Source organism: Lampetra planeri, chromosome 46, assembly GCF_965212315.1.
Source record: "Lampetra planeri chromosome 46, kcLamPlan1.2.h2, whole genome shotgun sequence".
Classification (NCBI taxonomy): domain Eukaryota; kingdom Metazoa; phylum Chordata; class Hyperoartia; order Petromyzontiformes; family Petromyzontidae; genus Lampetra; species Lampetra planeri.
The window spans coordinates 3,361,778-3,377,184 of NC_136152.1; the positions used below are offsets into that span (position 1 = coordinate 3,361,778).

At 47.1% G+C, this 15,407-nt stretch overlaps 1 protein-coding gene across 3 annotated transcripts in view; it reads right to left on the reverse strand.

The window, feature by feature from the left end:
* Positions 1-15,407, reverse strand: part of AP3D1 (adaptor related protein complex 3 subunit delta 1) — a 50,384-nt gene that overhangs the window by 10,463 nt on the left and 24,514 nt on the right. The window contains exons 19-30 of one of the 3 annotated variants that reach the window (XM_078615164.1): positions 15,180-15,252; positions 13,655-13,878; positions 11,896-11,975; positions 10,215-10,413; positions 9,590-9,706; positions 7,260-7,319; positions 7,020-7,103; positions 5,616-5,783; positions 4,237-4,284; positions 2,994-3,183; positions 1,746-1,834; positions 630-715 (exon numbers count right to left, since the gene is read on the reverse strand). In XM_078615164.1, coding sequence (XP_078471290.1) covers positions 630-715; positions 1,746-1,834; positions 2,994-3,183; positions 4,237-4,284; positions 5,616-5,783; positions 7,020-7,103; positions 7,260-7,319; positions 9,590-9,706; positions 10,215-10,413; positions 11,896-11,975; positions 13,655-13,878; positions 15,180-15,252 — 1,418 coding nt within the window. Of the gene's footprint in view, positions 1-629; positions 716-1,745; positions 1,835-2,993; positions 3,184-4,236; positions 4,285-5,615; positions 5,784-7,019; positions 7,104-7,259; positions 7,320-9,589; positions 9,707-10,214; positions 10,414-11,895; positions 11,976-13,654; positions 13,894-15,179; positions 15,253-15,407 lie in introns of all 3 variants that reach the window. The other 2 variants (XM_078615163.1, XM_078615165.1) reach the window with 2 other exon arrangements.

Here is a 15,407-nt window from a genome sequence, read left to right on the forward strand (position 1 = left end):
AGCTGCAGAGCAACAACTACAACTTTACTTTCAGGTGGTCAAGCCAGACAACCGCGTCAAGAGCAGTAGCGGAGTGTATCATTGCTGTGATGACGTCTTCTTCGTATTTGTGGATCAGGGCATTGCGTCGTTATAAACGTTGTACTGTCTTGGTCTGGACGACCACAGCCGCACACACTGGAGAGTTTTACATTCTATATTTGTGCATCATGCATCCGCACCTGTCATGGTTTGTGCAGTGGATGCAATCTAGGGTGGGCTAACTTATGGATGGGTAGGTCATAGCAACCGCACAGCTTAATAAGCAAACTGGTCAGCGTTTGTGCTATATCGTAGAGAGATGCACGGAGATGCAGGTCTGGTGAGTGAACTCCAGCTTGGCTCGAGTGAGCACAGCAACACGTGTGCTTTCATCCTCGTGCATCCCTCCGATGGCTCTTTTGAACATCTCTCTTCTATCGCTTCTGTACAGACCTCTCCCATATCTCCCTGCTAATAATATCATTAGTATTGACGATTTACACATTTATCTTGATTTGCGATCGACTTGCTTTGCATGACAAGGCAGCTGCCACAATGAACCTATTGCCACGAGATGTAGGAACGCACCCCTCAGACCCGAATCTCACCTGAAACAGGGACTGGCGAGGAGGTAGGAGGTACACGTGAACTGCAGTGCAAAGTCCAACTTCTCATGAGACAAGATCTCATTCGACTGTGGGAGTAAAATACAATCCGAGTCAGCACACTTGCAGCCATCCGTCTCTTTGCTGGAGGGGTTTGCGGATTACGCAAAAGCTCATCATGGTCATGTGACTTTGTGGGCACAAGTTGGCCTATGTAAAAGCTGAAATGGCAAATATGTCCACGGCTTATCTGTGCGGCATATTTGAGTGCTATCACCTTCTATGCCTGCACGCTTTTAGTCCAGGTACTCACTTAAATATACTCCACTAGGAGATGACGGATCATCACAATGTACCACCCTCCTGAAAGTGATTCTTGGCACCCAGTAGAGGCATTTGTGGGTATAAATTAAAGCCTGACCTTCAGGTGAAAGGATAACAGAGGTGCATCATTGCACTTGGCAATGGCGGCCTTTCAAACCTTTTAATAAAAAAATATATTCAGAAGCTTAAGTGTTGAATGATACAAGTGTGATTTTGTTGCCGTTATTTAAAATTAACATGCCTGGGTTACAGCTCGTGTATACATCAGTATCACGAATCATTCCTGCCATCATCATCATAACCACTGCCACGAATATTATAATCATCATCCCTTCAGGGTGGATAAAATATGGCTTAGCTGGTGTTATTACTCACTGCTAATGATAGAAGATTGTCTCAACAAATAAGTCTGATCCCTGCCATGGTATTATTGGGGTGCCACGGTGGCGAGATGTCAACTACCTCGCCTGTTATACAGGTCGTGGGTTCGATCGCGACTCGAGACACCTGCTGTATATTTTGGAGTTTGCATGTTCTTCCCGTGGTCGGATATTTTCCCTCCACATTTAGAGTCAACATGCATTTAAAAGTATTTGCCCGCTATAAATGTCCACACAATAAGCCACTTGGTTGAGCTACCATTTGTGACCATGTCGCTTCTGAAAAAGAGCTATGTAAGCTCAGTTTATCCGGCCTTACCGGATAAACATGAAAAAAAATTGTTCAAATAGTTTTCCTTGAATCAGATTTAAGTTTCCCACACTGCCCACGGCCTGGCGATGGAGCCGCACTCACCATGACCATGTACGTGAGCGTCCCCTTGAGCTTCTGCGGATTGACGATGCTCTCGACGGTGAAGGCGAAGTGCGTCTCGTTGGACACGCCTGCGCAGACCGACACGGCAACGCGACATGAGCCAAAACCCGCTGCTCTCGCCGGCAGCTGCACGCGCACTGGGCACGCCACGAATCGTTCGTTCAATCGACAATAATAATCGATTCTTTCCACTCTGTAACGCGTTTAATGAATCACGCGTGCAGGAATCTATTATTGTTTGTGTGGAACCTTTACGGTTGGCTACGTGCACGCACCTTCGATTAGCACGTTTGGCTACATACGGTGCAAAATAAATTCAACATATACATGCACATTCATGGAACCTTCATGCGCATGATATCGACAGGCTAATGGAATGAATATAACAAAACATAACAGATAATAGGAACATCGCAGTTTAATAAAAAAAAAGTTGAATTTAATCATGACCCCAAAACATGACAACAAATAAAATATGCAACACTGTGCTGCCACTGTTGTCTGCAGTGGCTAGCAAATTTTAACTACCTCGCCCGACGATGCCTCTGTATTTGGCGTGTGCATGTCTCTTTCCCCGTGGTAGTGGATTTTTCTCCGGGTCCTCCGGTTTTTCCCTCCACATTTAGAAACATGCTTTTAGAGTATTTGGCTGCTACGAATTTAATTTCCACGTTATTTTGTACAGCCTCATTCGTTGAAAGCTGCATCGTACAGCGCTGTGGAATTTGTAACGAGCACATTTTCGAACGGAGCCGTGGGAAATCGCAGGCAGGATTGGAAGGCAGCCAGAACCAGTTACAACAAGTGCCCAAGCATTGCAACTGATTAGTTTGCGGATAATGTTCGACATTTGGCAGATTTCAACCACGGTATTGCCACACAATGGCCTACTCTCAAGAAAGACGTCCACGGGATATTTAACATCCACTGTGAAGTGGAGATTATGGTTAAAATACCCGCAGGAATAACCAGGGAGGCCACCGGATTTGACCCCTGAACCTCTGCAACGAGCTAAGCCAGGAGTCGGCAACCAATATTTAGTTTTGGTAACAAAACTAAATATTTCAAGAGCCACAACGCACGTGAATATACCAGACGGTGGTCCCTTAATAAATAACGTCAACAAGCAGTCCTTAAAGAGCCGCAGGTTGCCGACCCCTTGCGCTAGGCCAGGCCAACGCTCCGGGTGACATGGCCACATTCCTGCCGAGCGGCAATCCGTAGTACCAGGAGGCAGCTGGAAGGGCACGGCAATGCCGTCGTGGCTGGAGGCGCTTGCCGGACGGACCAGCCGCATGTTGATGGAGTCCAGGACGTTGAACTCCATGGCCTTGAGTTGTGCGCTGCAGCGGTTCTCAAGCAGCATGGGCACCAGCACTTGCCCGCTCTCCGTCGGGTTCCCGCGAATGTCGTACGTCTGCAAATGCGGGGGAGCAGAGTGTGGAAAGGGGAGGTGAAATACACGACGTCGTGCGTTGAAACTGGACAGAGCATGCTCAGAGGGCCCGATACTGGGATCAATTATGTAAATGCACCAAGATGTAAATGCTGAACAAGCTTTGGATGTTACTTAAATTATATTACTGGGGTGGGTATGGAACACACCAGGATGCAAAAATTACGCAGCATGTTGCTTAAACAATTTACGTCATTGGGATGCATGCAGAGGATAAGAAATGCAAACGCTTTGTGTGATACATTTCTTAAACAAACTAAGTACTGGCACACACACAACCCAAGGATCTGTCTCTCATTTAAACAGTGCAGAATCTTTTCCTACCCAAGCCCAAAAAATACTTTCAAATATCTCTGGCAGCAAGTGCTTACAATTACAAACACCGTGATGCTAATTGATGAGTGTGGCTAAGATACTTGCAGTTAATTTTTCTCAGGGTCCTCCGGTTTTTCCCTCCACATTGAGAAACATGCGTTTAGAGTATTTGGCTGCTATAGATTTCCACGTGATAAGCCACTTTGTTGAGCTACATAGCTCAGTGGGCCTTACCTGGTAAAATTTATAAAATAAAATAGTTTTAAATCTTGACTTAAAGCTTTCGTGACTGCAGGAATTAATATTCTTTGGGTCTTTCGGTAAAGACCCAAAGAATATCGTTTTATAGTTTAATACCATACATGTATTGATAAGCCTCAAGACTCTTTCAGAAGGATCATAAATAGGAGGAAGTTAAGCCAGATCCATTGTATACGACTGTTTTGCGTATAGAACGAAAACAGGAGTTGCCAGGAGAAAACCCACACAAACGAGGGGGGATTAACACTGCAGCAAGGCTGGCACGGCCGAGTCTAAGAACCCATCTGGCTGCACTGCCATCTCTTGCTCACTGCGCACAGTGGGAAAGTCTGATAAATGCGTTGTAGGTGACAATATCCTAGCTACAGAAACACCAGACGGACAGGAGTGCACCACCACACGAGAGTTTGGCACTTTGATAAAGCTGTGATCACTTACGATTTTTAGATGCTCATTTTCTGCGAGCAGCTTGTAGTTGGACATGACCTGGAAAATCACCGGACAGCAGTCGGGCACAATACTTAACATATGTATACCGGTAACAACGTCGATATTTACAACAACAACATACAGTTTTGATTTAAAGCTTTCGTGACCGCAGGGATTCATATTCTTGGTTCTTTCGGTAAAGTCACCAGAGCCGTGGCTGTGGTTTTCACACATGATGATTGATTGTGTTTCAATCGAAACGTCGTGAGAATTGTATTGTTTATATTTTATTGTTTCCCTTCTACGTGACTTTACCGAAAGAACCAAGAATATGAATAACAACATAAAGCTTTGCAGGGTTCGGGATGTTTTTAAGAAATATTTTGTTCCGGTGTTGAAAGGAACTGGTATCTCAAGGATATTTACCCGAGAAATGTTTCAAAGCAGATATTGGGTAGCAATAATTCACGAATTTATAATTCGGTCAATCGGGCTGCTTTGCCCATGCTCTAAAGAATAGCTATTACCGCACACGTTGGCGCATATTGGTTTCTGTTTAATGTCAGAATTCACATGAAATGTGAGTTTTTTTTTTATTTATGATTGTACAGCACTGCTAATGCATTTATAAACTGTATTTTCAAGGCAGTCACAGCAAAATAAACTATAAGCTTATACAGTATTTTATACGTGAAAATATAGGATGTGTATTCATACCTTTCAACCGCTTATCAGTGCCCTACCCTATTACAGACAAATTCAAACCTTATGGGTCACCGCGTGCCCTTATATATCTCAACGTTCATCTTACAAAGTCTCATCACAAAGGAGGTACACAAAGACAAGTAAAAAAAAAAAATCGCCCGTATTGAAACGGTTGCTTCCTAATAACGAAAGCCACTGTCCTAATTGTGATATTAATTCATGCATTAGCATACAAACTCAGCCCGCTACACCACCAAATGCAGCGTGAATGTTGCGTGCAACAGTGCCTCCACGAGGCACGATGCAACGGCGAATCACAAGCGGAGTGCAGGGTCATACGTTGCTGGGCTAAATATGATACAATTGGTGGGATTTACAAAAGTGAATTATCAAGTGTTTGTACATGTGTACATATGCAGTGTCGACATACCGTGTACGTCAATATACCTCAGGTGTCAGCATACTGTGCATGTATATTGTTTTAATGTTGTACTGTAGCCAGTTTTTGTTACAAACAACCGAACCATATTGACCGAGAGCTGACCACGTGACTACGTGTGATGCTGCACGCAACCGTCTGGTGCAGCCGTCACACCAGCCGGCACAGTGACCGCGATGCCACGCATCGCGTCACACGTGGCCGCTGCTGCTCCGTAGGTGCACAGCATGTGCAAGACCTTTACCGGCAGTACGAGGCTCTCGGCTGCCCCATTTTCCTTGGGTGCTTCGTCACCGGAGCCACCCTTGGTCTTCCCTTTCTTCTTCTTCTTGTCCTTCTTCCTGTCTGCCGCCACCACCTCCTCCTCCTTGTCCTTCTTGTGTTTCTTGTCCTTCTTGTGTTTCGAGCTTTTCTGTAGGGACACGGTGCATCCTGAATGAGCTTTCCGGCTAATTTATCTTTGCGCGATTTATTTTTAGACTCCGTCCTCAATTCATCCCCGTCAGGTGGCGCTTAAGTTGGAGTCACAATCGGGAAATTTCAAATCCTGGGGGCGGGATGAAAAAACCTTATCTTCCTTTAAGAGTCATTAAAACCAGTACAGTAATACCTTGATTTACGTCTCCCCCTTTAATATCGTTTCGCAAATACGTCGTCGCTCTATTATTATGAATACCGCGACCGATGATTTGCGTCGCCTCAACCCACACACTCGCGTCACCGATGGCATCGTCCGTCCTTTCTTGTCATCCGTCACCTCCCAGCCTTCACCACCAACTACCTCACCCTTGTAAATCGCTCCGATTGACGTCATTGTTTTGATCTTCGTAGTTGCACCTTTTCGGGAACACACCCCCCCCCCACCCGACATGAACAGGGGTATTACTGTACTATTTATTGAGAGGTCAATGGAGAGACTGGCAATGTTATTGTCGTTAGAATTTGAGGTGAGTGGGGGTTGGTTGACCATCATTCGCCACGCTGGTCAGTATGGGGTTGGCAACGACAGGGAGGATGTGGGGAGCACAGAAGTTCAGTACAACAACGCACTGAGTTGTACTTTCCTCTGCTGGCGACTATGTAGCCCTGAAAGCCTGTAACAATCTGTGCATGGTGGTCACCCATCCAGACTACGGTGGCTCAACTCTTGCTAAATGATGAGACTGGTCATGTGGGCGTCATGGTGGCACAGCGGTAACACTTGTAGTGGTAACACTTTGTGCCTCACAGCAAAAAGGTGCCCAGGTTTGATTTTCGACTTGGGAGCTTTTCCGTATGACATTTTTATGGTCTCCCCATTTTCTGCATGGGTTGCCTCCGTGTTTTCTGGTTCTCCCACAGCTAAACAAAAACTCACGGAATGTAACTGGTATTGGTCAAATCAGCCCAAAGCTAAAAATAAGCACCTACAAATTACTTGATTGGGATTACACACAGCAACATCAACCCCGACTGCGAGAACTTGGCAGGACCAGCCTGAAAGTCGCTCGATACGGAGTGAGGTTGTCTTGAGTAAACAAGACATTTTTTTATAGATTATTTCATGATAAGCTAAACTGCTTTTGGTGTTTGTCCTTCCCCCACACCTCCGATTATCATGGTTGGCTACGTACATATATAAAGATCTATAAGCTTTTATATAGTGTACCTTATCAGGCTTGACTGTGTCCACCTCCTCTGTGCTCTGTTCGTCCGGACCAGCTGGTGACAACGCGCTTCCGATCGGCTCGTACTGTTGAAAGACACGGCGCCAGGTGGCCACTCAGTGAGGAGAGCGACACACGCCGGTGAGCGGGTTGCCGAAAGAGCGCCAAATTAAGGCCGACAAAACGACGGCTGTTTTAACAAAAAGCAGGGGGGGGGGGGGGGGGGCGGTGTCCCCACAGACCTTGGATTTGGAGGGAGGTGGCGCGTCAGAAACCGACAGCCAGAAGTCTAGGTCATCGACCTGCAGAAGCAGAGCATAGGAGGGTGGAAGGAGGTTGTGAAAGCGAGCGAATGGAAGGGCGGTGAGATGGGGGGACAGGCCCCGTGAGCACAGTTGGGAGGGCAGCAGCATCACCAATAGACAGGGCCGTATTATTCAATAGGCACAGTGGGCACTGCTTCTAGGGCCTACGAAAACTGAAGGGCCGACGGAAACAATTTTGACCATGTTTTTTTTGTTACCAATGAAAATGAACAGAATCCCTTTTGAAAGCTGCGTCATCCGATATGACGACAATCATAGTAAAAAATTGTTGAAAACATTATCGCTTGTATTTTTAGGCTTACCTTGGTTTGTTTTTTTCAATTATTTCAAATCAAATCTGCTTTTCTGCAGCACACAGCACGCTCCCATCGAATGAGGGCACAGACTAAATAATGAACGTATCAGTAACGACATCTGTCCAGTGGCTGGATGAAGTAGGCACGAAACAAGCGAGCGACAGAGGCGGGAGTAACAAGGGGCAGCAGGACTACTGTAGAAATGCATCACGGAAGGCCTACGAAACACAAGTGCCTAGGGCCTACAAGGACCTTAACTCGGCCCTGCCAGTAGGTTGTGCCTCTCAAGCCGATGTTTAAAGAAACAACTTAAAAAACCAAGCGCCTTCATCTTTTAAATCAAGCACTTTCCGGAGCTGAAAAGGGAATTCAAAAAGCCAGAGATGTGTAAGGCTTGAATCAAATAATATATGTATGCAAAAGGGGAGCTTTAACAGAAAATCATAACAGGAATCGAAGCATTCAGCATGATCATGATGGCATCGGTTGTCCTGCGCATATTCTGCACGCAGCCTTGTGATAGGCACCAGCTCAAAATCAGCAGAGACTCGAGATTCCTGTTACGATTCCTTTAAGAGCTGGGCGATCAATTATTTAAGTGATAAAATCCTGTGCCGGTTATTGGTTCGGTTACACGACTTGGCAGGTAACATTGAAATAATTGGAAAAAAAGTTCCCTATCTTCCCACCTGTGCTGACATCGGCATTATTAGTGAGCTGGTGGATATCATAATGATATATACAAAAAAAGAGCAGAAATGGTGATGTAATCTGCACCTGCAAAGCATACCAGGATCCTTGTTTTGTTGTTGAAGACATTTTTGTCTCGTCCTATCAGCTTTTAATTTGGAGATGCATACCTGGGCTGTGCTAATGAGGTGAAGCGTGCTGTCATGAGTTTCATACAACACACAACATCGCATAGATAGCACACAACATCTTTGCATATGCAAAAACCATCAGCATTTCCTGAAGAAGTGCATTCTGGTCCTGTCGTCTTAGGTTAACCATCAGAATAATATTTGAGCAAATGTGACCGACCGACAGGCAACACTGATGTAGTGTTAAGATAACTGTGAAACGGCTCCATTCCTTTGTGGACTGATCAGTCACAAATGCTTAGTGCGGTAGGATGTCCCTCAAAGTTCATATCCTTGATGCTAATCTTGATAAATTCAAGGAGAACATGGGAGCGTACTCGGAGGAGCAAAGCGAGCGCTTCCACCAGGATATACTGGACTTTGAACGCCGCTACCAAGGACGGTGTAACGAGAACATGATGGGAGACTACATATGGGGGCTGATTCGTGAAAGTGATTTACAGTACAATTGTAAGTAGTATTTTTTTTATTACTTTAGTTTTAATACATATGAATTTTGATTCATATAGTTTTTTTCTGACTTTATGTGAACAAAAAGACACATTCGCCCATTTTCTCATTGAAAATCGTAAAATTTTGAAATATCACTGTCCTGGTCACAGAAGCAAAGTTTGTAGGGAATAATAGGCATTTTCTATACTTTTTAGGCATAAGCAATTACGAATGAACACTTACTACCCAGGAACACAAAGATTGTGTTAGTGTTATTATTTTAATGACAAAGTGATGATGACAATGATGACAGGGCAGGGGGTTGGTGGGGGGAGAGCATCACTGCAATGAGCACCAGAGATCCGAGTTATATTCACGGCCATGGATAAATTCAGTGGCAAATGACATCCGAACTGATGCCTGGGCATTGTCCTTCACCAAACCTGCACTGTGTAGTCAGATACGGTTAAACAAACCCGTCTTTTACTCGCATGGCATGGTCATAAAACCCCCATGACCGACGCGACGCGGGCAGACCTTCATCCACGAGTGGACTGAAAAACGACCGTGAATTATCATTCATTCACATCATCATTTATTATGACGATGATCACGGTGCTAATGATGATGTTCTCACGCTGGGCTCGCTGGGCTGTTGAGACTGGGGTGAGGCTGCCCCTGGCGTCTCCTCACCCTCACCGGCCACCACCACGGCCGCACCGCCCACAGCACCCTCCTCGCATCGCTTCTCTTTCTGCAAGTGACAGACCCACAATGCATAACACCACGCCAGATACAAAGATCCCCCGTGAAGCCTTAACAGACTGTTGGGGCAAGTGCTGTTAGCGAGCAACCTATGCAGGCCGGCACTGGTACATACATGAAGGGTGGGTGACCCGCACCACGCCCCACCGCCTTTGTCTCTCCTGTCGGGATGTTTACGCACCGCACCAGGTACTCATGAGGCCGAGTCGACCTCGGAGAGGCCCAGGACAAGTTTAGATAATCATCACTGAGTATTGGCCGTGAACGGCAATCGAACTCGGGTCGCCAGGTTCGTAGCGCAGCGTGCTACCCGCTACACTACCGCTCCCCACACCGTAAGCGCGCGACGCAGTGACCGTCTTTTAGCCACTTCGCAGCCCAGTGGGTTTAGGAGTTTCATGCTTTACGCGACCCACCAACCCCTTTGCCACCAGTGCTGTATTTCCCGGTGTGCTGCAACAACAACATCAATAATACTAATCGTGATGTGTCGGTACCTTATCTTTCTTGGCTTTCTTCTTGTTCTTCTCCTTCTCCCTCCCCTTCTCTTTGCGGGGCTTGTGAGTGGGTTTAGTGGGGGGCGTTCCCTGCTCATTCCTCTCTTGCTCCGCTCCTCCGGGAGGCGAGGAGGTTCCCTTCAGGCCGGGCGAGGGCTGCGGGGGTCGTGGGGTCACCGGTTTCTCTACCTGCAGGGGTCTTGATTCGCGCACACACACCACGTGGACAAACGCCCCTTACTTCAGACAGACGTACAGGCTCCCGGGGCCAGTGCTTTTGGCAACCCGCCTGTTAATAGGATGTAACCATTGCACATTATCGCACATCGGATTGCCATATATCCGCCCTGATCGAGTAACCGCCCACACCCAGTTCAATATTTGTACACGGTGAATCATTTTCTGAACACATTCACAAATCCGAACTTTCACATACAGAATATTTCACATACAGGGTCATGACCCCAATCTATGAAGCTGTGGAGGGGGTACATTATTAAATGCCTACTAAGGATGGGTGGTGATATAGCCAGCACCATTCTTGGTCTCTGTTAATGTGCCGTAGTAGGCTCTCACCGTCGCCGTCACTGCGCTAGTCGGGCAGCTGCGTAGTTGGACGCCGACGATGGGGTAGTGTGATAGGGTCGGCTATGTGTAGCTGCGTTACATAAATGTATCGCCCAGTGTGCTCTTAATAAATAAGAAGCCGTCTACACGACATGTACCAAATGCGACTGTCTGAAATTCAAACCGGGTTATGGGGACCGTGGCGTCCTGTGCAGAGTGCTCCCATGTTACTCCCACACACAGCAGCTTCCAACTGCTTGCTACTAAGTGGCGGCCATATCACCGTGCCGCTTGTGCCAGGCCCAATGGCAGGTCATGGGACAGACCCAGTTACAATCTATTACATTACTAGAATTAGATACAAAGATTCCCCTCCCCTCCCACCATATGGCCTTTAGAACATAGGGAAAAGAGCTGTTCGTGGGCAATTTACTAAGGTCGACATGATACACAATAGAAGTTGGTATGACCAGCAAGAAGCCTGACTGCCTTTGTCTCTCTCGTGCTGCTGTTTACACACTTCACCAGGTACTCATTTATGACCCAGAGTATGTTCACAGATGCTGCTGTTATCAATATCTGGAAATAGAAATCAGGCAATCAGGTTCATACTGCAGTGTGCAAATAGTGACATAATTGCAGCACTATCACTCCCAGGAACATGTGTAGTTTTTGAGGCTGTTGGGGCAAGTGCTGTTCGCGAGCACCGATGAAGGCCGGCACTGCACACGAGGGGGTGGGTGGCCAGCGCCACACCCGGCTGCCTTTGTCCCCCCAGTGGCGATGTCTACACACCACACCAGGTACTCACTTGAGGCTGAGTCGACCTAGGAAAGGCCCATAACAGGTTCAAATACTCATCACTGGTGTTGACCGTAAGCGGGATGGAACTCGGGTCGCTGGGTTAGTAACGGATTGCACTAACCGCTACACAACCGCTCCCCACCAGGAACACACACACACGTGCATATGTACAAGCACAGCTGCACACTTGCATCTGTATTTATGATACAGCACAGTTTTAACCAATGTGGCTCCTGAAACAAATTACACAATTGGGGTTTCAATGACCCCATACAAGCAAGAACCGCCAACTCATCTCCACAACACTCACTTGTCCAGATCAATGTCCAGGGCTCTGTAGGGGTCGTTGGGGTCATATTTCTTGTCATCATCATCACTCGGCAGTGCGTCCTGATGCAAACGGCACAACACCAACAACACAAAAGTTGCAACACGCATCACGGCACATCGCGTATTCTAACACAGCAAGGTCAACTTTCTTTAATGTCTTTACAAACCCCTCATCGGTGTCACGTCATAAGAAGAATCATTTCAGGACTCTCGCACACCAGTGCGAATATTCGTCTCTTGACACGACATCGACAGCACAATCGCGATACAACCGAGGAAAACAAGACGCAGCAAAATAAGCCTAAACAGTTTTCCATTGAAACCTTTTTACAAGGAATCAGGTGTGCATTAACCACAATACTTGTGGTCAAAATGCAAAAAAAACCACTGATAATATATGCATTGTCCTTGAAACTGATTGGTCCACACCAGAAAGCCGTCTATGATGCGGACCTATCAGTTTCAAGGACAATTCATATATTATCAGAGTTTTTTTTTGACCACAAGTATTGTGGTTAATGCACATATTGTTCCCAGAAAAAAGGGGAAAAACCCTATTATTATATTTTGGTACTGGCAAAGGAGGTCTAATGAAGTTTTCCATTCGTTACCGACCCTGACCCCCTTTATCCTGCGCATGTGCCAGACGCAACATCCCCTTTTTGGACTACGACTGTGTCTGCGCTGCCTTCCTGCCAGGTTCTACTCAGAACGTACAACCGTCGCATGTACACTCTCTCCTTTTTACAAATTTAAATAGCAAAAATAGACGTTCATTGAAGGGGTTTACGCAACTTGCACGAAACCCGCGACAAGATTTCCTAAAGCACGCGAGTGAGAGTGCGGCACTCCGAGATGCAATCGCTGCGCGTTCAACAGACAGACCAAATGACAAAGTCTATAACCCCCTTATCACAGCGATATTATGTAATAGTAAATAAGTACATTTGGTATTCGTGCCTTTTCTTATATCACAATGCTATTGCCATGACACTGGCGCCACAGGCCTCCTGTTTTTCTATAGAACTGCTTTTTGTTTTGTTTGTATTGTGCGAAAGACGTTCAATGTGCATACCTACATAGAATTCAACCTATCCCAGCTCACCTGTTAACGGACCCGTCCTAATGTAAAAAGAAACCCAGATCACTCATCAATCCTTGACTTCCTCATGTCAAACGGTGCAGAAAAGTTCGTAAAAGTTGACGTCCTGGGAAATCATCTTTGCGACCACTCAATGATACGTGGCATTCAACATAGGGACACCGCTTACATCTCCACACAAGATTACATTTAAATGCTCTTTGAAATAATTTGACCATGAGGCCTTCATCCACGACACCATCCCCCCTGTGCAACAGGGTGCTTAATTTTTTTAACACTTCAGAGATTTTTCTAAAATACTACAAGAAATGTGCCTCTGGGCTCTGGAGACCACCTCGAGAAGATTCCAGGCACGTGGTGACAATGATGGCGAACAAGTGGAGACTGACTTTTTAAAGCTATTAACATGACATTTGTTATCATGTTACAGTGTATTATCCGTTTTTTTCCATTAAAAACGAATCCCATTCCAGTTAAAAAAAAAAAATTAAGCACCCTGTATATTCCATAGTCAACGCACACGACCGTGGCAATCAGGGGGCACAGCCTGCCGGGCTAGGACCTCGAACCTCTGGCACAAGCGGCGAACGCGCTACCGCTGGTGCCACGCGACCTCCGCGTGTCGCGGCTCGTGCACCTCGGGCATCTCCTCCGTGACGATGTCGACCGTGTGCGCCGGCGCGATGTCCTCCTCGCTCTCCGTGTGCGCCGACCCCTTCCTCCGCCGTCGGCTGCGCTTGCCCTGCTCCCCTCCTCCTCCGCCGCCACTGCCAGCCTCCTCCTTCATCTTCTTCTTTTTTTTCTTCTCGCGCTCTTCGCGCTGCTTCTTTCGGCGCTCCTCCTCCATGCGCAGGTACTGGTCTGAGAGCGGGATACCTGCGCGCACGCGCGCGCCGATTGTTACTCGATATCCACGCGCGTGGAGGCGACGGGCTGTGGCCTCTGGCCGTGATTTGAATTTCCGAATAAGAGTCGGACGCTCTAACCCTGTGGCCTATTTTGTACATCTAGAGCTACAACTCTCGATCATTTAAATAATTGATTACTCTATATATTTCCTGAGATTAAATACATATTTGAATACCTTTTTGTATCGAATTTATTTGATTAAAAAAATATCCACACACCAGGCCTTGGGAAACGGAGCTCGTGTCACACTGGGTGTGATAGGATTCACCAACAATGATTCAAGCAAGCCTGACCCTGCTGATGAGACGCTGTATGTCGAATCTGGTCCAAAGTTTGCATGTGTAATAAACGACTGGACCACGATGTCTGTCCCAGTGTCCTTTATTATTCGGTTCGTGCTGTACACCCACACGGCTGTCTTTACTCTGTAGCTTCTCCACGGTGCTGACTCCAATGTCGGCCCGATCCACAACAGCAGCTCCGCTGCTGTTTCTCTCACACAGCCCCCCTTGGCTGTACTCTCTGCTGCTCTTCTCCCTCCGCAGCTCTCACAGCTTCTTGCCCTCTCTCTCTCTCTCCGCAGCTCCTCCTGGCAGCCACACCGCTGCCTCTAACAAGCAGCCCCCTCTCTCTCTCTCTCCGCAGCTCCTCCTGGCAGCCACACCGCTGCCTCTAACACGCAGCCCTCCTGGCTGTCTCCTCTCCAGCTGCACACCACTCCGCAGCTTCCTCTTATCTTCGGGGTTGGCTCCCGATCGCCGTCGGCGCCCCCCCTCTCCGCACTTGCCCGCGTGGCCTCACTCTTTTCCGCTCACACCCCGACTACCTTCCCCTTCCGGTTTACCCGCTTAAAGCCCCGAACCTTACCCCCACGTCACATGACTCCACCCCCCGTGACGTCACCTCCGGAAGGTCGCTTACGCCCGCATTACACCTGTACTGATTTGAACCAACGCTGCTGAAATTACGCTCACTCTCAGATGGCCTTATGGTTAACATGAAGTGTGTAAAAAACATTTACTTTTTTAGGTGGAGGTGAGATATTGGCTACTTATTAATTTTGTTTTCATGTGAGAGGTATCCAGAGTACCCAGGGAAAACCTACACACGCAAAAGTCCATACAAATAGGCCCACAGCCCTGCTGACAAAGCTGTCACCTATTGATCGCATTAAAGCCCTGCAGACTTTTAAGTCTGGCATACTGCAAGTGATACACACGAATGCTGCATCGACAGACAACACAGAAGCATACCTGGCACCTTGAGTGGCACAGTGAGATCTATCTGCACCACTGGGATGTGGTCTACCCCAGGCAATGGTTCCTGCTGTAGACAAACACATACCATTCAGCCTCAGAGGCGAAGTGTTATTCACGGCCAAGTATTATTATTATTCGCAAGCACCTATTAAGACCGGTATTGAACACATGTGCAAGGGCGGGAGAGATTCAAAGCCTTGACGAGGCATCGTGGCACTCACG